Source organism: Neophocaena asiaeorientalis, unplaced genomic scaffold (genome assembly GCF_003031525.2).
Source record: "Neophocaena asiaeorientalis asiaeorientalis breed wild unplaced genomic scaffold, Neophocaena_asiaeorientalis_V1.1 scaffold5, whole genome shotgun sequence".
Lineage (NCBI taxonomy): Eukaryota > Metazoa > Chordata > Mammalia > Artiodactyla > Phocoenidae > Neophocaena > Neophocaena asiaeorientalis.
Window position 1 is genome coordinate 7,171,773 of NW_020174698.1, and position 22,056 is coordinate 7,193,828.

The window sequence follows — 22,056 nt, forward strand, 5'->3', positions numbered from 1 at the left end:
AAAATCAACCAGTAAGCATGATCTTGAAATAAAACAAATGATGGAATTAGCAAAAAACTACCTTACAAAAACCAATATTTATAAATATTATAAATAAATATTCTCAAGGATAAATGAAAAATGTGAATATAAGGAGGAGAGAAATGAAAGATATAAAAAGATACAAAAGGAAATTTAAAGATGAAAGATACATATTTGAAATGAAAAAAGACTAGCAACTGGATTAACAACAGATTAGATACTACAGAAGAAAAAAAAATCAGTGAATTTGAACACCTAACAATAGTTACTAACAAAAATGAAGAATATAGAAAAAAGAAGAATGAAAGAATAAACAGAATTTCAGTGAGCTGTGGGAAAATATCATGTGGTCCAACACATACATAATGAGTTCCAGAAGGAGACAATGGGGATGAAAAACAAACAAACAAAATTATAAAGATATAATGGCTGGAAAATTTCCAACTTTGATGAAGTCTGCAATCCCACAGATTCAAGTCCAACTAACCCTCTGAGAAATGAATATAAGGTGACTACAAAAAGACAACATAATCAAATTGCTAAAAAACAGGATTTAGGATTATATACTCAGAAACAATAACTTTGAAAAATGAAGGAAAAGTAGAGACTTCTTGGTAACAAAAATTGAAAGAGTCATTGTCAGCAGACCTGAAATACTACAAATAATAATAATAATAGAAATTTGGATGTATCCAAAGGAATAAAGAGTACTGGAATTGATATGCATATAGAAAAACAGAAAATAAGTTTTTTCTCCTTTGGAAAAAACAATTGATTATTTAAATCAAAATCATAAGATTATATTGTGGGATATATAATATATAGAAGTAAAATATATGACAACAATAGCATAAAGATAAGAAAGAAAATTAGAGGTTTACCCTTGCAAGTTTCTTATGTTAAATGTAAAGTGTTAAAACATTACTTTAAGGTACATTATGAAAAGTTAAAGATGTATATCCCTAGACAAAGACAAAAATATAAAATAAATAAGTAGAGATAAGAAGTCAAAGTGAATATAAAACGTAATTATAAAAAATTACTCAGTCCAAAGTGAGGTAGAAAAAGAAGAAAAATGAAGGTAAGAGCAGATAGGGCAAATATAAAGCAAATAGCAAAATGTAGACTTAACCCATTCAGACTGATAATTGCATTAAGTGGAAATGATTTAAATACTTGAATTAAGAGGCGGAAGCATTAAGATAAACATTAAACTATTTTTAAAAAGAGATGGAATAAATGATAATGTTTAAAAATGTATACAACCACAAAAACACCAATCAGAAGAAAGACAGAATAGCTATATGAATATGATAAAAAGTACACTTCAGAACAAGGAACATTATCATGGATAAACAGGGATGCTTCATAATGATAAAGGCATCAACTTTTCAAAAAGGTAGATTCATCTTAAATGAGCATACACCTAATATCACTGCTACAAAATACATGAATCAAAACCCGAGAGAACTGAAAGAAGAAATAGATCACAGGTATAGCTCAACACCCTCAGGTATTGAGAAAACATGCAGACATAAAAATCATTAAAGATAATTGACTTTTATAGAAGATTTTATCCAACGGTGCCAGAACATAACACACCTTGTTTTCAAGGACACATGTTAATCAAAATGGATACAATTCTGAGACAAAAAACAAATCTCTATGTATTCAAAAGGACTAAAAAATACAAATTACGTTTTCAGACCAATACAGAACTAGATGACAATAACAGAAAGAGATCTTGAAAACTCCCAAATATTTGCAAATTAAAGAACATACTTTTAAATAATCATTGGATTAAAAATAAGTAAGAATATTTTAAACAATGAAAATTGAGACACAACATATCAAAATGTATGGGATACAATTAAAGTAGTGCCTGGAAGGAAATTTATAATATGAATTGCTTATATTAGTAAAGAAGAAAGATCTCAAGTCAATAATCTAAGTTTTCACCTTAAGAAACATGAAACGCAAGGGCAAATTAACTTCAAAGTAAGAAAAAAAAGGGATGTTAAAATAAACCTTTGAAAACATTCCTCCATTCAGTTCATTTAATATGTTATCAAATTTATTGTTTTAAGTTGTTCAGATTATTCCCATATTACTCTTTTAATGTCTATAGGATCTATAGTTATGTCCCCTTCTTTATTCATCATTTTATTTGTTTCTTCTCTCTTTTTTTCTTGATCAATCTTCTTAGAGTATTGTCAACTTTATTAACCTTTCCAAAGAATCAGTTTTGGGTTTCACCGACTTTTTCTAGAGTATTTTTATTTTCTATTTCATTGATTATGTAAACGCTTCAGAAATTATGTGATGGGAATACTTCCCAATCTATTTCATGAGGCTAGCAGTACCCCAATACCAAAACTGGAAAACAAAACTACGAAAAATATAAACCAATATTCCTTATGAATGTAGATCCAAAAACCATTTACAAAATGCTAGCAAACATAATCTAAAATAATTCTAAAAGAATAATTCCCCATGATCAAGCAGGGTTTATCTGAGGATTACAAAGTTGGATCAACACTTGAAAATCAATCAATATGATTCACCATATTAAGAGCTTAAAAAGAAAAATCATATGATCATCTCAATAGCTGCAGAAATTCATTTGACAAAATTGAACACACATTCCTGATAAAAGTTCTTAGCAACCTAGGAACATGAGAGACATCCTAAAACTGATAAAGAGCATCTGTAAGTAAAATATAGCTAACATCACTCTTAATTATGTTTTAATTATAAAAGACTGAATGTTTTCTACTTAACATAAGGAATGAGGCAAAGATGTTTGCTCCAACTTCTTCTGGTCAACAATTTACTGCAGTAGGTCAGGAAAATGAAATAAAACTTATATGGATTGGAGAGGAAGAAGTAAGACTCAATTTGCAGATGACACTATTGTCTAGATAAAAAATCCTAATGAATCTACCAAAAAGCAAGTAAAACTAATAAGCTTAGGAAGATTGCAGTATAGAAGCTTAATGTATAAAAATAATTGTATTTTTCTGTTCTAGTAACAAACAATTGGAAACTGAAATGGAACAAATAATAGCATTTGCATCAAAAATATGAAATACAACAGTAAATTTAATGATGCACATGCAAGTCTTGCACACCAAAACCTATACAATATTGTTGAGGAAAATGATAAAGACTTAACTAAATGGAAAGTTATGCCATGTTCATACACTGGAAGATCTGATGTTCTTAAAATGTCAATTTTTCCCAAATTGACCTGTAGATTTAACATAATCCCAATGAAATGTTAGCAGGCTTTTTAGAAAGAAATTGGCAAGCTGAGTTGTCAATTTATATGGAAATGCAAAGGATTCAATGTAACCAAATGGTATGGGAAATGATGAACAAGGTTGGAGAGCTTATACCACCTAATTTCATTCCTTGCTAGAAAGCTACAGTGATCAAGACAGTGCGCTGTCAGCATAAAGATAGACATAAATCAATGAAACAGAATAGAGTCCAGAAATGTGTGAACACATATATGGTCAGTTTATTTTGACAAAGGAATCAAAGTAATTCAATGGGGAAAATAAGATAGCCTTTTCAACAGTTGGTGTTGGAAAAATTGGACGTCCAGAAAAAAAGTGAATTTTGACCTTTACTTTACACCGTATATAAAAATTAATATTGAAAATTGAACATGGACCCAAATTTAAGACATAAAACTGTAAAACTTCTTGAAGAAAACACAGGAGAGATATTTTAGACCTTTAAGAAATATAAATTGACTTCCTTGGTGGACCATAAAAAGCATGAACCATGAAAGAAAAATATAATAAACTAATTTTTATAAAAATTAAAGATACTTAGAGGAATTGAAAAGCAAGTCATATACTAGGAGAAAACAGTTGCAGAACTAGATGTATTAAAGGGTTAGTATCCTGAATATATAAAGAACTCTTTCAACTTATTACTAAGTAAACAAACAACCCCAAATAAAAATAGGCAAAATATTTAAATAGGCACCCAGAACATAGATAACTGACAAAAAACCAAAATTATTCCTAATATCATTGGACAAAAAATAAAGAAAAATGCAAATATATGAATACACACCCAATTGAATGCTTAAAATAAAAAAAAAGACTTAGAATCTTGAGTACGGGCAGGGATGTGGAGCGTTCTTGTGAAGAGGAATGAAAATGTGTCTACACACTTGCTTTTGACATTTATACACTAATGGTCACAGCAAAATTATTCATAATAGGACCAAACTGGAAATGACTCAAGTCATGGCATATCATACAATGAAAACTTACTAAACAAGAAAAAAGAACTACTGATAAAATATAACAGATGGATGAATTACAAAAGCATTATACTAAGTAGAGGAAGCCAAACTAAAAATAATCCCCCAAAACAAACAAAAAAGCCCTCCAAACAACAACATGGAATATGACTATATTTATGTGAGTTTGTAGAAATGGCAAAACTACAGTGATAGAATGAAAAGAGTAGTTTCCTGGTGCTGATTGGGGGCGGGGGGGAGGGGAAGTAGACTGCAATGGAGCACAAGGGTTGGTTATACAACTGTAATCATTGATCAAAACTCATCACTTTAAATAGGTGAATTGTATTTTATTTAATTAAAGTCTCACAAAAAGCTGACCAAAAACCCCGAACTCATCACTTTTCCTTTTTGAACTTGCATCTCCTCCTATAATCCCTCTAGCAGTAAATGATACGATCACCTGTTGCAAAGCAAAACCTGGCAGGCATCCCTACGCCTTCTCTTTCTTACCCCCTAAATACATGAGTTCAGCAGGCCATATCAGTCTAGGAGTTCTATAACTTAGCTTGCCGCCTAAATGCTAGTGGATAATTGACTGGGGCCAAAACCTCTGTCAACTCTCACCAACATTTCTGCAAAGGCCTTACAAGCAGCCTTCTACCCTGAGGCTGTACAGATTTCTCTAAATCTGAGTCCGGTCATACCACTTTCTATGGTCCACTCATGAAAAAAAAAAAAAGGGTAGTTTTCTAAGCTAAAGGTTGTTTATATGACTCTTCAGAATCCTCTCTCCTACTCCCTGAAAACTGACACCTAGGTATAAGTTGGGAGAAATTCTTATGGATTTTTGGCAAATTCTTTTAATTCGTTCTTAATTTCCTTGTACTTTGCAGATAGATTCATTGTGTGTAGGTATGAAGTTACAGATGTTTCCGGTTTCATTTTAGAATTTTTGGTTCTTTTTCCTCCTTTTTTTTTGTAAGTATCATGGATGAAGCTGCATAAATGTATATTTACTTTATCATCTTTCCCACAAGTAAAAGGTAAGATACTGATCAATACCTGCAAGCATGCTATAGTGATAGTTCTGTACTGTTTTGTAATATAATATTGACTTTTGAAATGCCAGACTACTGAGGTCTACCAAAATAGAAATCCTTAAAAGACATTATGAGATGAAATAAAGCAATTCACTCACCTTACAACCAGTGGTAATGCTGTGGCCCCAGGTGTTAGGTACACATTTAGAACATTTCTCTCCAATGGTATTGGGTGGGCAAATGCATCGACCAGTCTTTGGGTCACAATTATTACCCAGATGGGAACAGTCACAAGCTTCACAGGTGAAAGGATAAAAAAGAAAAAAATAATTTGATATAAAGTGTTTGTGTTGTTTTTTTTTGCGATTTGTGTCATCTTATTTGGTTAAAGATCCTTGAAAATGACTCACCTCATTCATCTTTTATATTATAGTACAGTGTATTTCAGAGGCGTTGTTCAATAAATATATACTGAATTTCATTTAATAATTTTAAAGGGTAAAACATTTTTGCTTTTCGATTAAGGAGAAAAAGAACCAATGTATCAGATTCCCTGTTAACTGTATTCCCTTATATCTAGATACTATCAAGGTTACAATTCTGTTTCTATATTTATTTTAAGTTCATAACTAATGTTTCTGTGCTGTATAGATTAATATTTCCTTCCTGTTGACTCAGATTTGCAATAAAACAATAAGCTTAATAAGCTTCCTAAATTCAGTATATCGTACATTTAATTAAAATGACATGAGGATATTTCAGTTGTGCAAATATTTTTTAAATAGTTGAACTACAGAAATATATTTACATATAAAAATATTTTTGAGTTTCATTTACCACCTGCATTATTTCTTTTCAATGGATTTTTCATTTTCCTAGCTATGACACTATATATGAAGAGTGCAAACATCCCTATCCATTGCACTTTCTCAAAGAATGCAAAAATAAGATCTGACGGAAAAAAAAAAGATTTGAGAAGATCTTCAAAGCCATTCAAGACAAGGAGTGCCTGACACTTATTAGCTATAGTTGACTCAGTCGCTGAGTATACCTTAGTGCAGCATTTCAAATCAAAGAAGTGAAAGAGAAAAATACCATCAAATACTCAGATTCAAATAGAAGACTAATGTTATGAGAAATCTTTAATTAGTTATATGATGATGAAATCTTTTTAAAAATACATTTAGTTTATTTGATTAAGTTCACTTTTCAAGGGATCACAATTATCATTGCTCACAGCATTCTATCCCGCTGTGAAAAATGTGTAGCACGATGCTTGACATAAATGTTAGCTGTTGTTTTTATTATTGTTGTTGTTGCTAATTTTAAGCCAGAGGATTCATTTTATATATACCCTTTATTAAGAAGAAAAAAATTTTCACATTATGTTTAAACTTATGTGCTAAAGAATGTCTTGGGACAGTTACAATCTACTTGCAAGTAGAAATTCTCTAAGTAGTTCTTCAATGGAAGCACAACACTGAATAGGAAGACTTGAGTAATTAGCTAGTTTTCCCTACCAAAACAGAATGCTTATCACAATTGATAATACTAATAAACAAAAATGATGATGATGATGAACACGTACATAGCACTTTTAGTGCCAGGCATTTCTCTGAATCTTTTATAGCCATTAACTCAACTAATTCTTACAAAACCCCAGTGAGGTAGATACTATTATTTTCCTAACTTAATAGATGAATTTTGCAGAGGGACAGTGAGGCCAGGTCACTCAGTCAAGGTCATATAACTAGTTGCTGGTGGAGTCACTAAACAAATCCAAGCTCTTTGGTGAGAGTCATGCTGTCAACCATAATGCTACCCTGCCTGTCCTGTGCTATATTTTTTTCTGTTCTGCTTCTCCAGGTTCGAATGCTACTACGTTTGCATTTTTAAAATGTTATCACTGTTTCATAATTTAAAATAATTTTTTTTGTATTTATAATTTCTGGTAGTGGATATATTTGAATGTGTAGTATTTTTTCATCAATTCAGAGTCAGTGAAAATGCTAGTGAGAGTTGTGTTTATAAAGAACAGAGTATATTTTAAAATGCAGCTCTATAAAGTTTTTAGTATATACAGATATTGCCTTAGAGATCATACATAGATTCTTAGAGGATCTGTAATTATAATATTCAGAATAACTTATAATGGCTGAATTTATGATAAAACCTGTACACATCAGAAGTGGTTGAGAATATCTGAAAGGTACTGGCTTTTAAAAGAACTTTAAATATTATTCCTGCCACTTCTCACATAAATTTGCTACAGCAGTCAATAACAGTATCTTAAAATCTTGCCATGTATTTATTATGGTGCTGTGAGTGTAAGAGTACCATCAATGTTGCATCAGTGAGTTTAGTAAACAAGGGTAATATTCAACCTAGTGACTGTTGGAATAGGGGTCAATTCCAACTTAGTGGCATAAAATTAAGGCAAATGTTCAATCTTTACTTTCATCTGTAGTGTGCTAATTCCTATTTTCTTCATTCAGGATCTGTAGGAAGGCTGTGGCCGGACATAGGAGAACACTGCTTGAGGGAGCCATGGTTAAAAAACCTGGCTTGCAATTTCTCAGGAACTGACAGATATCTAGAGCCAATCTATTTCTGTCTCAGAACATCACAGTTTTCAAGGCACCTGAAAGTAGATGAAAACATTTTTTTTTTGGTACCAGAGAAAGATATTAACTTCCCTGATCCTTGTACCAATTTTGCAATAGGAAGAGTAAAAGTTGAACTGTATTAGCCTGCGAGTAATGTTTAAACTAAGGTAACACTGGCACCAGAAAAATTGAACATCTGACTTTCAAGCTGCAGTAGCCTTTGAGCGACTGGCTGAATAGAGGTCACAGAAGGGGAGGGAGACAGCAGAACTGGGACCTGATGATGGAGTTTTATTGCAAGCACAGTTATTTATAGGGCAGTGTTTCAAACTGCAATGTATTTCATCTAATTTATTTAAAAAAAAATATATATATGTTAGGTTAAATATTATTTGCATTATATATCAATACTTGCTTGTTGTCAAAGTGTATTTCCCTTAACTTCTGGGAACCTTGTAGAACCAACTGTTCCAAATGCTTAAACACCAAAAGCAGATTAATGAATGCATGGAGCTTAGTCTCATTTACAGACCTGTGCATCCTCCTTCTTGAAAGTTGAAATAGCCGTGGGCACAGCGATCACATTTCTTTCCTGTTACTCCGGGCTGGCACCAACATTGACCACTCTCTTCGCAGTCAAATGATTTAGACCCAAAGGAATTGCAGTTGCAGGGAATACACCCCCTTGCTGATTGGAGGCCGAAGGTTTCAGGCTGGCATAGAAGAGGAAAGAGAAAAATTACATTTAAATCAATTAATTCACAATGGCACAAGATGCACAGTAAGATCAGGTGGGAAAAGAGGAGCCTGGGGTTATCCAGGTTCTTCAGTGATGTTATGACAACTGGGCTGTCATTTAATCTAATGGACCTTTTCTATAATGTCCGAGAGAAAAGTTCAATTACTTTGAAATTCTATTGAGATTATTGGAAGAATTAGGGCACTATTATTGTCTGTTATATTTTCACCAGCGTTTCCCTACACCTCTCAAGATTCTAATGGAAATGTGGAAATAAGCGAGGGTGGCATTTCTATTTAATTAAAATTTTTTCTTGTTTTATTCCTAATAATCTGAATTGATTATTTTCAGATCTTATTAAGTCCTTTTACTTGGTAAATATGTTTTCAATATTATTGGCCAGCAGCCTAAAGTTAAAATAAATCTTTTTTTCCCTCTTATATTTGATGTAATTTTTGTCGTATATCCATAAATACTTCTAATCATCACTATAGGGCTCACATTATAAATATAACTCTTAGGTTATGCCTATAGTGACAAAATAAGTGGTTTGACTGATATCTAGTTTGTTGGGTTTCATTCTAACGATCAAAACTGATTTGTGAGATCACATATCAAAGCACCAGATTAGGTTGAAAAAGGGAAACTTTCATCCTCTTATGAGTGATTCATATGCATATCTCTTATCCATTTATAACAAATAACCTTCCATGGTCAAGCATGACTAGCTTTGGCTGACTTTCTGGAAATACATGTTATCAGACCTAGAGTGACTATGTTAGAAAATGCTGATGGATTAAAAATCACTCCTACCAGAAAAATGAAAAGCACATATCCTACTTAAAGTATGTCAGGGCTGTCTTTTAAATAGAAGTTTGTCATATTATTATGATATTTTTATCTGGAAACTTAGTCTCAGTAATTACTTCTTTGTAAAACTAATTCCTATTTTGGAAAATTAGACTTAATAATTACTTCTTGGAAAAAATAAATCTTGCTATTTAATGTGAGCCACCCAAAGAGAAACGAAGAAGACTCATTACGTATTTTTGCCATTATTGTTAACAATATTAAAAACAAGTCCTAGAAAACAAAATCACACTGAAAATTAGTTTCTTAAAATGACTGTTGCTAGGAATAGTTTTGTTTTTTAAATCTAAAATGGGTTATGTTTGATAATCATTTTAATCTTTATATTTCCTGCTGACTTTATTTTTATTTCTAGTTTTATTTCAGCTTTCACTATATAATTAAAGACAGAAGTGTGCATCACTTCTAACAAATGACCTAACACTTGATTTGGAAGTTAAATTAAGTTATGAGAAAAAATGAAAACATATAGTATTTTTATTCATAAAAAGCAATTCAATGTATCCTTCTAATACGTAATCAGAAATTAAGAAAATGGTTAAAGTACAAGCATGCCCATTACAATATTATTTATCATAGTGAGTAACTGTAGAGGCACTTAAATGTTCAATATTAGAGAAAAAGTTGAATAAATTAAATTCTGATACATTCATGTCATGAAATATATGCAATCATTAAAATCCTGTTTTGAAGCAGTTTTAATGATATGAATATACGTAGAATATAGCGTTAAGTAAAATTTTAAAAAGCAGAATACAAAATTATGTACACACTATAATTCTAATTACATATCTGTAAAGATACACATACCATTCAGACACACACTGATAGAAACATACATACATAGAAATAAAAGACTAGAACATTATATATTAAAATTTTTTAAAAAGTTGTACTTCTCATTTGTCCTTATTTCCTAAATTTTCTTGACTTAGAATGTGAATTGTAGAGATAGTACTTTACATTCATCTTTATTTCTTAAGTTTGCTTTACTTAGCGTATCTATCTATCTTTAATGCATAAATCAATAAAATATTAAATAAACTTTCAAATCATTAGTTATTTTAAAAATTCCAAAGTTGACTATATGAAGAAATATATGAGAATGTCCCTATCATACTTTTCTAATATTTAACTAATGTAATTTTAAAGCCTAGGTTATACCAAAACAAATACAAAATTTCAGTAATAAAATTTTAATAAATCGGTGATCAAAAATTTATTTCACAGACCAGGGAAAACCCTGTAGTAAACAACTTTAAGGAACAAATATTCTTAGTCAGTAATTGAGATTAATGAGGTAAAACATATATGGAAGAAAGTGCCTGCCTAGTCTCAGTGGAGAGTTTGATGAGCTCCCATAAATTATTCTCATTTGGGGTAATAATAAAAACTATCACTTACGTATTGTACTTGCTATGTACCAAGCACTGTTCTAAAGCCCTTTAAAAATATGAATTCATTCAAAATCTCAAGGCAATCCTGGAAGATAGTTATTAGCATCAACTTTTTACAGAGTGGTGAAACTGAGGCATAGAAAGGTCAAGTAATTTGGTTACCAGCTAACCAATTGCGGAGTCAGCCAAATCAACTAGACCGGCTTCAGAGTCTGTGCTCTTAACTCTCACATATACTGCCTCAAAGGAAAAATGGTCTCAGGACAAAACACCACTCCATCATACATCAGTGCTGTAGGATATGTAGGAAAAGGGCATGTATCAGGGTTAAAATTCTGTTAAATTTATATTTTGGAGACATACTGATCAGTTACTGTCCTTTTCTTTCACTTTAAATGTATGCATTTATTTCTGAAAAACATAATCTCTTTTAAAGCTTTCTTCATTTAATAACAATAGTAATAATAACAGTATAATACCTAACATTTACTGAGAACTCTTCAGATGTGTGTCTTATGCACTCTTCTCATGACACCTGGAAACAGCCATGGAGGTGCCTGGATAGATCTCCCTGCAAGAGAGCCTGCAGTGGGAGTGTTGCTGATTGACAAGCCCCAGCTTCCACTCTTTTGGATCTAGTGGAGGAGCTCACAGCAAGTCACGCTTCTCCATGTCAATGACTGGTACACTGAAGTACTAGAATCTTCCTGCCCAATCCAAGATTCCTCCAATGGGCAAATTTTGCTGGGGCACTCCCTACCGGCCAGGCTAAGAATTTGAGATTTGGGCAGAATGCACCCAATGAGACTTTCCTACTCAATATTTCCTTCCCTCCCTCCTTTCACATGGTCAGACCCGCATTTCAGTAGAAGGCTCCCTGCATACTGCTCTCTCCTCCATCATCCTTCACTGGAGTTTTCCCCCAGTAAATCTCTTGGCATTTGCTCCTTGGAGGATCTGAGCCAACACAAACCCTATGAAGTAGGTCCTACTATAGATGAAAAAGCTGAATTACAGAAAGATTTAAGAAACTCTTTTACAGTTTACAGGCAGTGTTGGAGTTGGGATTTGATCTGAGGCAGTCTGATATCAAAAGTAGTTTTTCTAAAATGTCAATAAAGAGCCAAGAAATAAAACCATAAATTTGTTCTTCTTCCTCCCCGCCTTCCTCCTACTCCATCTTCCTTTTCTATCCCCTACCCTTAGTTCTCCTGAGCTCTGATTCTACACTGGCAAGTCCTGTCTCCTGGTACTTTGCAACTTGGCCTTGGACCTATTCTTCCCTCCTTCCTCCTCTCTTCCTTTCTCCCCTCTCCCTTCCTAACTTCCTTCCTCCCAACATTTGTTTTGTTTTGCCCTGTGAGAAGGGGGACCAAACTTTTGTAGTAGAAGACATGCTAACTTACTTTGTGTATGTTGTACATTTATAGTGTGTGAAAGTGCATTTCTTGTGTTTGTTGTATACATGAACAAAATTGTAATGTGGAAATGTAACAAAATCATTAATTATGATGAAAGGTCAACCCAATGTCAGATCAATGGGCTAGGTTTTCTTGGCTAGATCTCACTTTCTTTGTTAGATTTCCCTTCATTTATTCATTCGTGTGTTCCCTTCATTTGCTCCAAATGATGCCCGAGGTTCCTTCCCCTTCTAAGATTATAGGTTCCTACCAATAAATTTTTCTTTGTTTTCTACATATCCATGATCAATTGAAACTTTTATGAACATATGAACTTGAATAGGCTTTAAAAAAGATATTGATTAAAAAAAAGATATCGATAGCTATTTTTAAAAGGCAAGACTTCAATCAGGAATTGTCTAGTTTTCGCATTTGCAATTTGCACACTTAGCAACCTTTATTTGGTAAAATGGCACCAGAGCAGGTCAGCAGCAGCACATGGAACACAACATGCTGAGGCACGAGCCATGCAGCGCCTCTGGGATTACCGGAGCTGGGGGTCGATAGGCTCCCCGAGGACATCCACTGGAGCTGCTGACACCCCACCTCTGGGGAGACCCCAGCACTGGTTGCGCTCTCTGTGGCTGCTCCATCTGTCGGTGCACCTGCCTGCTGAGGGTGCATTGTTTCCCTACGAAGGCTGATTTACAGACACATCTTCCTGTGATATCACACTGTGGTGTCACAGAGCCAATGGGATTGCAGCCACAGGACACACAGAATTGCTTCTCTGGGTCCCACCACATAGTGGGCTTTAAAGGTCAACAGAAAAATAGAACAAAAACAACAAAAAAAGAGCACATAATGTTATTCAAGAGATAGAAGCAAATGACATTTCCAAACTTCCTACAGACGGCCGGTTTGACACCTGAGAAATGCTTGGTTCTGCTTAACAGTGTTTATCACCAAAAAATTACATATATATGTGAAGGAGACAGTGCAAATCCATGTCCTCTTATGGAGGAATCTCAGGTGCTCACCACACTGAAGGCAGGGCAGTACATGCAGGAACAGAGAGCAACATATTTTGATTTTTGTTTCATTTTAGCAAAATGGTATCAAAAAAATATATTGATTTACTTCTCTACTGAAAACTTTTGTTGAGTAGAGTGCTCACTGGAACTTTTAATTGATGGAACTAGTACAAAGGGTTTGATAAGAGCAAAGGGTGTGACACTTTTTTTTTCTGCCAAAAACATAAAAGCAAAAGAAAGAATACATGACTCGCCATAGACTGGGATTAAATTTGTATGCTGTTTCAGAAGCATCTGAATTACAGTAAATATTACACAAATTTACTATCAAGGAAATTTACCAAGTGTATGGTAAATTTTGTTCTATTTTGAAAAAAACATTTCAACGATCACAGTAATCTTATATGTACAATGAGATATTCCTGAACTTGTCTTTCAATATGCTCAGGAGTATGTCAGTGAAAGCCAATAAGAAGTTTGAAGGAAGAAGTAATCACGGTCAGCTCCTACTTCTTACCTTACATTCATCACACTGCCGCCCCTGCACGTTAGGTTTGCATTCACACTGTCCCGTCTGAGCATGGCAAACCTCAGAGAAGGAGCCGTTGGCATTACAGAGGCAAGCTGCAAGGAGAAGAGAGATCTGTGATTGGGAAAAATGTTCTAATAGTCTTAATAGGTTTGTTAAATAGTAATATCCCCCAGGTGGTAACACTGGCCACAAAGTTTTAGAATAGAATGCTTTCTGATTGCTAGGGGTTCTGTTAAGCATTATATTATTTGATGTTTACGCCCACTCTATAAGCTGTAGAGATATTTATGTAAAGCAACAGCATAGTTCCTGGCACATTCATATGCTGTGAAAATACTAATGTCACCGTTAGTATTCAAATTCTGAGAATGAAGACACTGAATTTCCACGTAGCCATAACTCAAACAAGGCCACATGATTAGTAGGTGATATAGTTGACTTCAGGTAAAATGTTCTTTCCACCTGTCCTCCAGCTGTTTTGCTTCTTCATAGATACACTGGGGTAGCACCTAAAATATAATCTCAGTATAAGCAATGCATACTGACTCTAGAGCTGAAATAATTTTGAGAAATTATCAAAATGAATAGCACCCATGGCATAATATTAATTCTAAAATTAATGAAGCAAAATTAATTAATTTTTTCCAATTTAATGATTAATTACAATATGCCAGCTTTTGTGTTAAGCTCAAAAAATGAGCTTGAGGGGAAATATATACATACCTTTAAGATTAGAAAAGTATGTAAGACCGTAGAACCAAGTAGACATTTTTCTAAAGAGGATATCAAAGTGGCCAACAAGCACATGAAAAGATGCTCAACATCACTAATCATCAAGGGAATGCAAATCAAAACCACAATGAGGTATCACCTCACACCTGTTAAAATGGCTGCCATCAAGAAGACAAGAGACAACAAGTGGTGGTGGGAATGTGATGAAAAGGGAACGCTTATACACTGTTGGTGGGAGTGTAAACTGGTCCAACCACTATGGAAAACAATATGGAATTTCCTCAAAATGTTAAAAACAGACCCACCATACAATCCAGCAATCCCATTTCTGGATATATACCCAAAATAAATGAAAACAGTGTTTTGAAGAGATATATGCATTCCCATGTTTACTGCAGCATTATTCACAATAGCCAAGATATGGAAACATCCTAACTGCCCATCAGCGGGTGAATGGATAAAAAGATGTGATGTATATACACAATGGAATATTACTCAGCCATGAGGAAGGAGGGTATCCTGCCATTTGGATGGACCTTGAGCACATTATGCTAAGTGAGATAAGTCAGATATAGAAAGACAAGTACTGGGCTTCCCTGGTGGTGCAGTGATTGAGAATCTGCCTGCTAATGCAGGGGACACGGGTTCGAGCCCTGGTCTGGGAAGATCCCACCTGCCGCGGAGCAACTAGGCCCGTGAGGCACAACTACTGAGCCTGTGCATCTGGAGCCTGTGCTCCACAACAAGAGAGGCCACGATAGTGAGAGGCCCGCGCACTGCGATGAAGAGTGGCCCCCGCTTGCCGCAACTAGAGAAAGCCCTTGCACAGCAACGAAGACCCAACGCAGCCAAAAATAAAAATAAATTAAAAAAAAAGAAAGACAAGTACTGTATGATATCACTTATATGTGGAATCTAAGTAAGTCAAACTCATAAAAAAAAAAACAGAGTAAAATGATAGTTACCATAGGATGGAGAATGGGGGGATAAAATTATTGCTGTTTAGGGTAAAAAATGGCAACAAGTAGTTAATAAGCTATAGTGATCCAATGCACAGTATAATGAATATAGACAATATTGTACTACAAATTATGTAACAGGATAAATACTGCTACAATGGCAACCATGTTACAATATATAAATTTATTAAAGTAACACACTGTACACCTTAAATTTACACAATGTTATATGTCAAACATATTCAATAAAATGTATATAAGATAAAAACAACTTTTTCAAGTGTATTAGGAGTACAGCATTATAATTTTTAAACTGAGGAAGATATATACTATCCTCAGTTTATATACTATAAACCTTATTACTATGATAGTATATATTATATACTATCTCCAAAGATAGAAAATGTATTTGGTTTAAGTAACCTTTTGTCATTTTTATGTTACAAAGTTGTCTGATGTTATTCTGAAATATATAATAAATCAGTCTAAAAATTAAAAAGCTTTTTCACAAATAGAACAGTAATTAATGGTTCACTTCGTACTCTACAAGTGTATTTTTAATGGTACATGTAATTGCACTGATACCAGAGTAAAAATGTGAGGGGGAGATGACATGGGAATTTAGACTATTCGTAGATGGTTTTTGTAAATTTTGTACAATACTTCATGTCTCTGAATACTTTGATTTGAGCACAACTTATAAATACATTATAAATAGCTACTCCATCAGCCTGCACTATTTTTCTGTTCATGGGGCTGGAAGCACTACTTAGTTTTACTGCTTTCCTAAAAACTGCTTGATTTTTCTTCCAATAGTTTGGTCTTCAGTGTCTGCTAACTTGATACTTGTTGGGTGGCCATTTAAAAACTTGTCCCAGCCAGTTATCTTACTCAGGTAATAGCCTACGGATAGTCTATAGCTGGTGTGTGAGAAGAGGCTGAAGAAAATATTTTCTTTAAATATCCATTTCATTTGGCTACTAGAATTGTTATATATACTTTTAATTTCTTTATATATTTCATATATATATATGATACATCGATTTAAAAAATCTCAAATAATTTATAAATTAAAAGCCAATTTTCGGGCTTCCCTGGTGGCGCAGTGGTTGAGAGTCCGCCTGCCGATGCAGGGGACATGGGTTCGTGCCCCGGTCCGGGAAGACCCCACGTGCCGCGGAGCGGCTGGGCCCGTGAGCCATGGCCGCTGAGCCTGCGCGTCCGGAGCCTGTGCTCCGCAACGGGAGAGGCCACAACAGTGAGAGGCCCACGTAACGCAAAAACAAAACAAAACAAAAAACAAAAGCAATATAGAATTTTTAAGTGGCATTTTTAAATGAAATGTATGACACAAAAATATGTATATAAATTTAAAAAGCAAAATATATTTTGTAGTGGTGTACTTTTCACGAACAGATCCAGAGGCAACTAAAATAATAGTTTATTATGAATTTTCTTTTTGTAAAGGTTTACTAACTATGCATAGAAGAGCTATTATATCTATGAAAAGTTAAAAATAGATAATAAATGTGTTTTGGTATTTTTATATGCTAAAGAGCATTAAAAACATAATTATGTCTATACTTCATGGCAAGTGATATAAAAATTGGTGATGGTTCAAAAATGTTTTTATACCATATTCTTCTACGTGATAAGACTTCATGCCACAGATCCTGAATTTACCACAATAAAAAGAGTGGAACTGTCTCTTCAACTTTATGGAGGGGGTTATTGGAAGATAGAAAATGAGGTCATTCCGCGAGTAACACAGCCTCAGAATTAGTGAGCATCTCTACCAAAGGAGCTACCATGTGTGAGTATCCCATGCCCCAGGCAGCTCACTAGATACTCTCACATGCTAGATCCTTTAATCCTCATTGAAAATTAGGACCCTTTATGTAAATGAGGAAACTGAATCTCAGTGAGGTCAAACGTCTTGCCCAGCATCACACAGGTAGAAAGTGTAGATCCTAGATGATGAGTTTGAACTGGAGAATTTCTTAAGTTCCTTATGGTTTTACACAGATGCCATAAACCCACAGTGTTTAAAGGCGCTTCTGAGTCTGTTGGAAATTTTGCTTTAAAAACAATTGACAATTTACACGTGATATTAATAGCTGCAGACTGTCCCAGAGAGTGGTTTGTTTTTGATTCAATAAACTGTCATTTTTAAATGACAAAAAGCTGGCACTTATCTCCCAAACCTGTGAGGAGAAAGACACATTTCTTATTGAAATGGGGAACGGGACTAGCAGGTCTTTGGTGTTTACAGCAGAGATACTAACAGGCACAACATTTCCAGTGGTTTCTGTATTGTTGCAGGTCCTGGGACCCAACTGAATGATTGGAAGAGTCCCTTCTTAGATAACGAAGTCTGCAGAAGTGAACTATTGAGCTGGTATCATAACCTGCTCTGCCTAAAGATTATCACAGCAGGTGAAGTTGATGATGGCAGTGTCCAGCACTAACGTGGACTAACAAGGATGCTCATTCCATTTCATTCTCCACAATGAAATCTCTCGTGCATAATATATTACCACTAATATAAATCATTTGTAAATTCTATGCAACACCAAAAAATACAGCTGAAGAGATCAAGATGAGGGTAGGAATGTACTGACTAATATGGATGAAGTCCTACAATAGCTAATTTGTGGAAGTAAAACACAGAAATAGCATTCTGTGAGTAGTCCTAAGGTTAATACCTCAACAGTTACAAATGCCAGTGTGTAAGAATATTGGCAGAATTTTACACCTGCTGTGAAATGCTAGAATGTAAAGTTTACATATGAAAGCATAACAGATTAATACCTACTGACAGGTACTAATGAAATAATACAGACTGATAAATTTTTTTTTTTTTGCGGTACGCGGGCCTCTCACTGCTGCGGCCCCTCCCGCCGCGGAGCACAGGCTCCGGACGCACAGGCTGAGCGGCCATGGCTCACGGGCCCAGCCACTCGGCGGCACGGGGGATCCTCCCGGACCGGGGCACGAACCCGCGCCCCCTGCATCGGCAGGCGGACCCCCAACCACTGCGCCACCAGGGAAGCCCAGACTGATAAATTTATTTCAAGAAAATGGTTAGAAATGTAATAAACAATAAGGATAAATAGGGGCTACCTAATTTTCAAATTCTTCTTTCCTGTCATAGACAGAAACTTATTTAAAAATCTTCATCCCATGTAGAAACAGAGATATGTGTATCATTTGAAAAATGATACTTCAACAATGCAGCAGTTTTGAAAGGATTTAATCTATTAGCACAAAGAAATGTATTAGAATATTCAGACTCTGTGTATAGGCTGTGTATCTATCTATCTTACATGTATTACACATAATTTGCTACCCTCCAGTCCCCACTCAAGAACTCATCAGTTACTTTGAGGTGTAATGCATCAATTCTGTCAGGGGCATCAATAGTTCAGGACTTACGCTGACAGTTCTTTGCATCAACTGCGTCTCCAAAATATCCATCAGCACAAAGCTCACAGTACCGGCCTGTTGTACCTGGCTTACATATCAGACAGGAGCCAGACAAGCTGTCACAGCTGCCAGGGATGGAGAAGTCAAGGTTGTCATTGCACTGGCATGGCTGACACGATCCTCCAGGTAGAGAAGGTTGTCCAAAATAGCCTTCTGCACACCTAAGGTGAAAAGTTGCATCAGTGAGTATTTGGGAGAAACTCATGAAACCCTTTGGGGGCAATGTTTATATATTTTTTCATTCTATCCCTCTCCCAGGATATGCTTTCCCTTTAAGCGCTCCTTTTCTCAAATGCAAGGTGATTAAAAGAATGTTTTTCTGTTACTGCAGTGTAGATACGAGATGAAATCCTGCCAGCCCCACTAGTAATTAGATTTCAGCCAGAAAAAAAAATCTTGTCACTGGCACTGAAGACGAGACCAAAGCATAATAAGAAATCTGCCACTGGCACTGCAGCAGGATCCAGGTCCATGCTGGAAAGCCTTTGCAGGACAACACATATGTACACAGCTGGTTGTTTCCTGTACACATATGTAAGGTTCACACGTTTCTGTTGCTGCAGCAAGAGCTTGTTGTGGGGAAGCAGGCTCACAAGGAAACTCAGTAGCGAGAATTCAGAGTTTATTAAATAGAAAATTGAAAGAGCCTCATCATTTGTGTGAGGGCCGTATGTCTGCCTTACTAATAGGCTTTTATACATTTGCACATCCATATGGAGGCAGGTTTCCACTGAAGAGTCTTTACTGAGTAGCAAGCCTGCTGCATATTATGGTAACATGACATAAGGCGAGGCTTAATGGTGCCCAGGACTCTTATTAGCAAACTCCAGTTCTTTTTTTTTTTTAAAGGACTAAACACTATTGTACATATTATTGGAAAAACATAAGTTCATTTATTTGAGGCATGGGAGAGATTTTTTTCAATTATAGTATCAAATTTCCCTTTAACCACACCGTTATGTTTTACAATGCTACTTAATGTCACAGATGCACAGATACACCTTTATAGGAAGTACTTATTTATATTCTACTCTGTTTTCTCTTTCAGTCACATTTGCTTATGCTTCATATTAAGCTCCACTTGCCAAAGGAGAAATGAAACAGTACATCTGAAGTCTTATGGTCAGGCTAGCTCTGTATTCTGTGCCATCTTAGCAAAATAGAAAGTCCTTTATGGCAAGGGTCAAAATTGAAGGGGAATATATCTCAAAAGTACATTATGTTTATGCTCATCTACTTACAGATACGTAGAGAAAAATGCTCTCTACTCTAGACAGAGAAATGGTTTAAATACAGTATATCATATAAGGATACTTTAATAATATCATGATTGTGGGGCAAAGTCATTAATTTGGTAAGATACATTGATTAGTCTAAGTTTTCTAGAACATTTATAGGTATCATAATAATCTTGTAGAATTAACCTTTTATCATAATTTTTAATGAGATTACTAGTTTTAATTTTAACAAAATCTTTTATAAATTGTGAAAGTCATTGTATAAATGTTGCTTGGAAGAATACTGCCACCCACAAATATTAATTATTAATTCTCTGTTGTAAAAATGAACTAATATTCTAGTGCATAAAATTCCCCCACAATCCCTTCAGGAGTGGTAGTCAATAATGATAAGAAGAAAATCCTTTTGAATTCCAATCTGATTCTTCTTGCCTTACTTGATATTCAGAGCTCATGATCACACCCACATATATTCACATCTCATTTTGTTTACCATTAAGAGAGTGACTTTGCTCCACCAGAATAACAATATACAATGATCATTATCACAGATAACAAACCCCCATTATTTTCAGTTCACTTTCCTCAAAATGACTTACTGCCCTCAGGAGAGATGGCGTTATATAACAAGATCTGATAATTTTTTTTTTTTAACGTAGATACCAATTAAGTCCCAAATTCTCCCACAACAATAATTTAAAAAACCAACTCAATCCATGAGAAAATAATTACAATTAAATAGAATAACTGAAGAGGCATCTGTCTTTTACTTTTTGTTGTAGGACATGTAAGGAGACTTACTAAATATATATGATACATCATTCATACGGCACTTCACTGAAAGTAAGCATTCAGATTTTATTAGGGGTGTGCAGGTGTGTGTGTGTTTCTATACATAGAACAGTATTCTTAGAGACTTACAGAAATGTTTCAATAGAATTTTTTTAAATTAGTTTATTATTTATATATTTTTAAATTGTTTTATTTTTGGCTGCATCGGGTCTTAGTTGCGGCACATGGGATCTTCACTGAGGCATGCAGGTTCTTCGTTGTGGTGCGCGGGTTTCTCTCTAGTTGTGGCGTGCAGGTTTTCTCTTCTCTAGTTGTGGCACACAGGCTCCAGAGCGCGTGGGTTCTGTAGTTTGGGGCACATGGGCTCTAGCTGAGGCACGCAAGCTCAGTAGTTGTGGCACGTGGGCTTAGTTGCCCGGGGGCATGTGGAATCTTGGTTCCCTGACCAGGGAGAGAATCCCCACCGTCTGCATTGTAAGGCAGATTCTTTACCGCTGGACCACCAAGGAAGTCCCATCAATAGAAATTAAAAGGTAATTCTAGGGTCAGTGAATACAATACCGCTAATCATATAACTTGTATTAATAATAGTGTTTTATAGTCTGATCAAGTTGGATTCATCTAATTAACATTAGTGTAAATCACAGTCCTTTAGACCTTTCCAGCTTCTCAGACTTTCACTCTACCAAAACAAATTGTTAGTTGAAATCTAAAGTCCTCTCATTTTCATATGAAAGGCAAAAGGAAGACATTTGTAAACAGAGAGTTAATTGGATTTTTTTTTTTGCTAGAGATGGACCTTAACATGACAAAGTCCCTGTTCCTTTGCACATTTGCTAACTTTTTTTCAAATCGAATTGCAATATTTTAGAAAGAGATTCTTTAAATGTAGATAACACATGCAGTTATGTAAGAAGACTTAGGAACAATATTAAAGGAAGGTATA

The 22,056-nt window shown here is 34.8% G+C and overlaps 1 protein-coding gene across 1 annotated transcript in view; it reads right to left on the bottom strand.

Moving 5' to 3' along the window:
* LAMA2 (laminin subunit alpha 2) overlaps positions 1-22,056 on the bottom strand; it is a 588,138-nt gene that overhangs the window by 189,262 nt on the left and 376,820 nt on the right. The window contains exons 22-25 of the mRNA XM_024759015.1: positions 19,030-19,241; positions 13,889-13,995; positions 8,464-8,644; positions 5,484-5,620 (exon numbers count right to left, since the gene is read on the bottom strand). Coding sequence (XP_024614783.1) covers positions 5,484-5,620; positions 8,464-8,644; positions 13,889-13,995; positions 19,030-19,241 — 637 coding nt within the window. The remainder of the gene's footprint in view (positions 1-5,483; positions 5,621-8,463; positions 8,645-13,888; positions 13,996-19,029; positions 19,242-22,056) is intronic.